This window comes from Penaeus japonicus, unplaced genomic scaffold (assembly GCF_977035675.1).
Source record: "Penaeus japonicus unplaced genomic scaffold, GWHDUDI00000001_assembly GWHDUDI00000004, whole genome shotgun sequence".
In the NCBI taxonomy this organism is placed as follows: domain Eukaryota; kingdom Metazoa; phylum Arthropoda; class Malacostraca; order Decapoda; family Penaeidae; genus Penaeus; species Penaeus japonicus.
In genome coordinates this window covers 1,204,524-1,211,829 of record NW_028234406.1, presented here as the reverse complement: position 1 = coordinate 1,211,829, position 7,306 = coordinate 1,204,524, and the positions used below count along the sequence as shown (strand labels likewise).

General features: G+C 37.8%; 1 protein-coding gene across 1 annotated transcript in view; it reads left to right on the top strand.

The window, feature by feature from the left end:
- tho2 (THO complex subunit 2-like protein) overlaps window positions 1-6,919 on the top strand; it is a 44,038-nt gene extending 37,119 nt beyond the window's left edge. Inside the window, exons 28-30 of the mRNA XM_043013684.2 lie at window positions 2,084-2,203; window positions 3,680-3,793; window positions 4,178-6,919. Of these exons, the coding sequence (XP_042869618.1) occupies window positions 2,084-2,203; window positions 3,680-3,793; window positions 4,178-4,300 (357 nt within the window). The 3' untranslated portion in view covers window positions 4,301-6,919. The remainder of the gene's footprint in view (window positions 1-2,083; window positions 2,204-3,679; window positions 3,794-4,177) is intronic.
- Window positions 6,920-7,306: the final 387 nt, after the last annotated feature.

Here is a 7,306-nt window from a genome sequence, read left to right as displayed (position 1 = left end):
TAGCAATGACGCTACTAGGGTTAGAAAAAGAATGACAAAGACCTTGAGTCTGATAAAACGTCCCTGTTGAGAAATTGTGCACAAATCTTGCTCCTAGCTTTGTGAAGGAAGTTGTAACCAAGCAGTTGGGCCCCAAGGAGGAAGGTACCAACAGCAACAACTGAAAGATCATGTTACGCCTTACCAGAGTAAGTGATGGAGTAGGTTACCTCACCTTTAACTATGAGGGAGTTAACACAGTTACTTGTACAGCACACTTACTAAAGTTGCCTAATATTGAAACTGGAATTACACCAGTGATCAGTAAGTATTACCCTTAAAATCTGCAAAGAGGTGTTTGAGTGTGAAGAGGGGAGCCTTCTAAAGTTTGACAGTTATAGTAAAGAAAGGATATGTATTCCAGTTAGTTTCAAGGGAAACCAGACGATCCAATTTTTTTTTCATGAAAGGAGATGCTGATTATCATTTCAAGGAAAATACAAGATCCCCTATTTTTTTTGTATGAGATATGTTTTGCAGGCTATCCTAGAGTAACCCTCTAATATACATTCAAAAAGAAGGATTACCAAATTAGTTGGAAGGACACTCCAAAAGGGACGAATGGTGGACACATACTTCTTAGTCTCTCAGGGCATGGAAACCATCAATATGGATTATGGTGCAAAAAGTTTCAAATCAAGATTTAGAGTCCATAGAGTTAGGGAGGGGGGGTAGAGGGACTAGGAACAGAGGTGTCAAGAGACATGGTGACAGATAAGAGGTCACTCAGTGAGTCACTAGCAGTAGAAAATAGAGCAAGGTTGCGGTGGAGTTCAGGTCAACAAAGAGAATTTACCAGTCTGCCTCTTGAGTATTGACTGAAAGGGTTTTATTTTGCAATACCTATTCAAGATTAAGACCTGCTTTCAGTGCAGGGAGGATGCCAAATGGAAGAAAGAAAGCATTCATTTTACTATCACAGGGGAACCCCAGCCAACATATAAACTGCACAAGACAAAGCAACTCGCCATGAAAATTGTTTGGTGAGGATGAAGTGTAGACAGCAAAGAACAATCTGATGGAGATAAAAAGGATTTGGTAGGATTTGATAATCCCACAAGGTACCACAAGAATATGCGAGAGGAGTAACACCAGAGCAGAGATATGGTAGTGGGGATTGCCAATGTGCAAGAGAAAGCCTGCTGATGGCCTAGGGATTTGTCTGAGCTGAGGACAAGGAGCTCAAGAGAATCAGAGAGATTGACAACTTTTCCAAATGACACCATTACAAAAAAAGGAAAGAGGCAGCTTCAACACTTCAGGGTTTCTCATGGGAGGTGTCAGCAGTGACTTTTAGATTGAAGATTCGTGTGTTTGACACAAATGTTTTAGTTAGGCCACACAGGGCAGCCATATGGTATATCTAGTTAAAAGAAAGTAGTGCACAAACATATGAACTTACTTATATGTTTGTTGTAAATAGAATTGGAAATGGGCAATACAGTATGAAATACAGTATATTGTGAAATATAAGAATTAACTCAATAATGTTGATAGCAGCAATAGCAAATACGGAAAAAATAAGAGATGGAATGCCATAGTATTACCTTTTTTTGTCCATTTATCTATCTATCCATCCATATCCCCTATCTCACCATCTCTCTATTTCCCCCTCTCTCTCCTGTCTCCTCTCCTTTTTCCTCTCCTCCTCCCCCTTCCTCCCTCCCCTCTTTTTCCCCTATCTCTCCTCTCCATTCTCTCCCTCCCTCCCCTCCTCCCTTTTTGCCATCCAGCCCCCTTCTCCACCCTAAGTACTCTTATGTCACAGTCTCCCCTGCTTTATCTCTCTGGGCCTTCCATTTCCAAACCATTAATTTGTTGGGTTTTCATTTGTCCTTTTTATTTTTATTTCGTTGTTTTCATTTTCTTATTCTTTGTTTGATTTTTATTATGATTAGTATTACTTTTTTAATCACCCATATTCCCCCAGTCCTTTAACATTTTAAAGACCCTAAAGTTTTTCATTTTTGTTTTTCCCAGTATTCCTCCCTCTTTTTTATTTCCTATTCACTTTTAATGACTGTCCTATTACGCCTCCCTACAGAGCCGCAAGGAGGAGGGTTCGCGGCGAGAGCACAAGCACAAGGAGCGGTCCAAGTCGAAGGAACCCGAAGGAGAGACACAGACCAAAGAGAGCAAGAAGGAGAAGAAGGAGAGGAAGAGGGTGAGTAGGAGTCTGTGAGGATTTTTCTTAGAGGATAGGAGGGGGGGGGGGGGGATGGTTTATTTATGATTGGAATGTTTGTGGGGGAGGGAAAGAGGGAATGGGGGACAGGTAGGGTCACTTTATGAATGGAATGTTTGTGGGGGAGGGAAAGGGGGGATGGGGGACAGGTAGGGTTGTTTATGAATGGAATGTTTGTGGGGGAGGGAAAGGGGGGATGGGGGACAGGTAGGGTTGTTTATGAATGGAATGTTTGTGGGGGAGGGAAAGGGGGGATGGGGGACAGGTAGGGTTGTTTATGAATGGAATGTTTGTGGGGGAGGGAAAGGGGGGATGGGGGACAGGTAGGGTTGTTTATGAATGGAATGTTTGTGAGGGAGGGAAAGGGGGGATGGGGGACAGGTAGGCTCATTTTATGAATGGCATGTTTGTGGGGGAGGGAAAGGGGGGATGGGGGACAGGTAGGCTCATTTTATGAATGGAATGTTTGTGGGGGAGGGAAAGGGGAGACAGGGACAGGTAGGGTTTATTTATGATTTTGAATGTTTGTGGGGGGAGGGAAAGGGGGGATGGGGACTGGTAGGGTTTGATGGAATTTTTTGGGGGAGGGAAAGGGGGATGGGGGACAGTAGGGTATGAATGAATGTTTGTGGGGAGAAAGGGGGATGGGGGTACAGGATGGGTAGGGTTGTTATTAGAAGGAATGTTTGTGGGGGAGGGAAAGGGGGGATGGGGGACAGGTAGGGTTGTTTATGAATGGAATGTTTGTGGGGGAGGGAAAGGGGGGATGGGGGACAGGTAGGGTTGTTTATGAATGGAATGTTTGTGGGGGAGGGAAAGGAGTGATGGGGGGAATGGGGAACAAGTAGGGTTTGTTTATGAATGGGACATTTGTAGGGGTGGGAATATGGGGAATATGAAGAGTTTGTAATAACAATAATACAAATGCAATTTTAGTTTTAGCTTTATATCATAAACACAGATACAGTTTCTATTCTGACATTGTGATCATTATCAGTATTTTCTGGCAATAAAGAGAAGTTCCAACACATGATACCTATCCTTCTGTTTACAAAATCTTAAATTCAGTGCAATGATTCAGTTCAAATAAGACAAAGGTCTATTATTCTTTTATTTCCAATATTTAATTTTTGGTCTTCCACCTTTTGTAAAGTAATTAGAAATTCTTATTGATAATGCAGTGTACTCTATATATCAGATATGTTTATTATAGAGGAATGTTTTAAAGGAACAAGTCCTAACCAGTAGGATACAAATTTCTTTCAAGTGTAGTTCTATGTGAAGCAAGGTTTTGTCATCAAGTGAAGTATAAGATATAAGACACCACATATAGGAACTTCTCTTTGCCACAATTTTATTATCTTAAACCAGAAGTCTTTAGCTCAAAGAATCTGCTTAGTTCTCAGCCTGTTTTGCTGCTTCTTCATCTCTCTGTTGTTTCTTCTTCTTCTTCAGGACCGATCACAAGATGACGCAGCGGATTCCGATTTGAAAAGGAAGAAGGAGGACCGAATAAAAAGTAATGGCAGGTCGGAGGACGACCACAAACACAGGCACCAAACACACAGGGTATGTTTTTACGTCCGTTTACCTTTTTGATATTTTGAACAGCCTGAATGTTATAAATTGTATCATATCTTAAAAGAGAATCTAAATCCCCATTTCTGAAACACACAAAAAAAAGGAAATGCAACAACACCAAGAAATGAACAAAAAAAATCCTCATCAGATGATAAAACTGAAATGGAAATGTTTTTGGTTTTATCACTTGAGTCCAACCCAGCATTAAACATCAGAGTTTTTGCTTCCTTTCTTGGTGTTGCTGTGTTTCCTTTTATCTATTCATTACTTTGGATACTTTTTATTGTTGTCCTCAAAAATTAGGGGGAAATTTAACATAAAATAATATGTAATAAGAAACTGATTTTTCACTGAAACTTGTCCTACTTGCAGGCGGACAGCGAAGAGTATCACGATCGATATTCAAGTGACATCAGAGGGAAGGATTACCGAGAATACGAATACGAGCGAGATTACGAGAAGCATCCACCAAGCAGACACAAGCGTAAAAACTAACCCCAGCATAGAATTAGTTCTTTGAATTGTGTTTATAGAACTCCTGTTTACAAATGAAGTGTTTGACTCCAAGAACATGCCTCAGTGTGAAGTCCATACACTTAAAATTCCTACTGAAAATTTTTTGTTTAGTCATTTTTCATATGATCCCTTTATGCTCGAAAGAACAATTTATGTTTCCTATGAAATCAGGGCTGATGACTGTCAAATAAAATTTTTTATCATTATTCAATGTTATGTTGTTTTTATGTTTCTTTGTGCATTTAACAATACAGGAAAGCAAAACATCAGAACAAATGGTTATATGTATGTGTATGTATATTTAGACACTCATACTCTAGCACACATATACAAATGCATACAAAAACAATTGCAAACACTATGCACAAGTAGAAATACACAGAAAAACACAGTTATATAATTAATTTTAGAAGTTCTTGGTTTGTGAACTTGTTGCAAGAACAATGTCAAATGAGTAGAGAATTTTTTAATGGTGAATTTTTCTTTCTCTTTCTTATTCAAAATCTGCTACTGGAAAGTAATGATTATACGGACCACAAAACTGTTTTAGTAATGTTAACTTGCTGATGCTGGGAGTGTATGTGGATCTGCACTGTACATTATGGTTTTATTTTGATATCTATAGATACTCTTTAACACATAGATGGCTCCACAAGTACTTGTTCACCAAGGAATTGTTTATTAGACCTGTTTGACCTCTCCTTAGTACTCCTGGCCATAAATTTACTTGAAGAAAATTTTTATATTAATGTAATTATTGTTAATGATATGAATATTATAATGATAAAATATAAGTGAAATAATAATGATAAAGCTGAGAACAACAGTGGTAGTAATATAATTCTCTCTCTCTCTCTCTCTCTCTCTCTCTTTCTCTCTCTCTCTCTCTCTCTCTCTCTCTCTCTCTCTCTCCCTCTCTCTCTCTCTCTCTCTCTCTCTCTCTCTCTCTCTCTCTCTCTCCCCCCCCTCCTCTCCCCCCCTCCTTCTCTCCCTCTCCCTCTCTCTCCCCTCTCTCTCTCCCCTCTTTCTCTCCTCTCCCTCTCCCTCTCCCTCCTGCCCTTCCTGAAAATGTGAGGAATAAGGTAGACAAGTGAGGTCAGGTACACCTGCTTATTGAATCCTTAGTAACTCAGTATTTGTGGAGCCATCAATGTGTAGAGAAAAGACTTAAAACAAAACCAAAGTGGACAGAGCTTGTCCCTGTCATCACTGAGTTAATGTTAGCTTATTTTCTTTCTTTTCACTGTTTTCAGTATTTATTTTTTTATTTTGCCTTTTATAGTTATTATAAATTCTCTCCCCACTCCATGAATGTATATATGTTTGTTTTTCCTTTTCTTGTGAAAGTAGCCAGATTTCATCAAATTGGCTTATACTAATTCCAAAATAATTTAAGAATTTTTAAAGGTGTTTAAAGACAATACAAGTATAGAAAATAGGCTTTTATCATGTGTAAAAAAAATTCTAGTGATAGATTTTCTTTTTTTTATCTATTTTATTTTATTTTTAAATGAGCAATTGAGATTTACATTACAATAAATAGTCCACCAACTTCTAAGATACCAAGCCTAGTTCTTTCTAATACTGAAAATGTAACTAAGAAATTAATCCTCAGTGATAATTAAGATTTTACCCTATATATATATAAGAAAAGGGGAGAAAATCAATAGAAATGTACATAGTCATAATTTGTGTACCTGGTCCAAAATGGCTAACCATTTTTATGACAAAGAAATAGTTTTGAATGGTAAGAAATAGAACAAAAAAAAAGTTCAAAAAAATAAAAATAAAAAAAACATTTTTGTTGTGTATATGATATGTCCATTTTAAGGTACTGCAAGGTTTGGAAGTAGCCGGCTTACACAATATATTCTATTTTACTGGTGTTTTGGTAGTGCAACTTGTGGGATATCTCTCAGTCCACTGTACGTTTTGAATGCACTGTGAGTAATGTCGAGGTTTGATATGTGTGTGACGTTTTCATACATCCTCTATTTTGTATATTGTGAGAGCATTATTTGACGCATGATAAGACTTTCTAGCAGGGTAATAGGAATTTGATGGTTATGTTCAATCCGCAGAGTACAATGTTACTGTTAGTACTTAAAATGATAAAAAGAATTTTTGATTTTTGATTTATTTTTTTATTTTTTGAAAAAAAATTGTGAAATTCTCTTTTGGGTTTGTAATTATTTTTGTTTATTATAGATAACATGTCCACACAGTACGTTTCTCAATTTCCTCTTTCTCTTTCCTTTCACTTGATCAGTCTTTCGGTTCAGTTATACTCATATATCCTGCATCTTTCTTTTTTCCACAATTTGCCATCTTCCAGTAGTCTGTGTTGCTCAATGGACTTCAAGTTTTAGGGATCCCGGAGAGTAAATGCTATTCCTCTGTACGTGAATTGATTGTGACAATATTGCACATTGCAGTACATAGGAGGAAACAAAGAGAAAAAGGGTATACAAAGAAATAGCAGAAATCATCTTGTTTTAGTTAGTACTGTGAAATTATTAATACACACTTTACAACCAGCCTGCAATATGTATTCTGTAAGGTAAAATGTGATTATAATAATAACATTATTTTACTGTATCTGTTTTTTTCTTTCAATAAGTCAATCCCACTCTACAGGAAAACATGCCAAGTTTTTGCTCAAGAGTAATTAACCTAATGACGACGAGGTGTCACAGCCGTGTGACACGGCAAAGTGCCTGATGACGGGACGACACACCAGTGTGACGTCCCCGAGGCGATATTACTTAGGCCCAGCATATGGGGTTGCCAGTTCTCTCCGGGCCCATCAGCAACGGGTTAAAGGATATATGCCCACTGTTATTTCAAATATATTTATTTATTTGGGTGCTGTTTATAAAGGAACTGTCATTTTATGTGTGTATTCAGCTACTTTCTTTCTTTCTTTCTTTTTCTGTTTCAATTTTCTCTGTTTTTTTTTTCAAATTACTTAATATTTGTCAGACA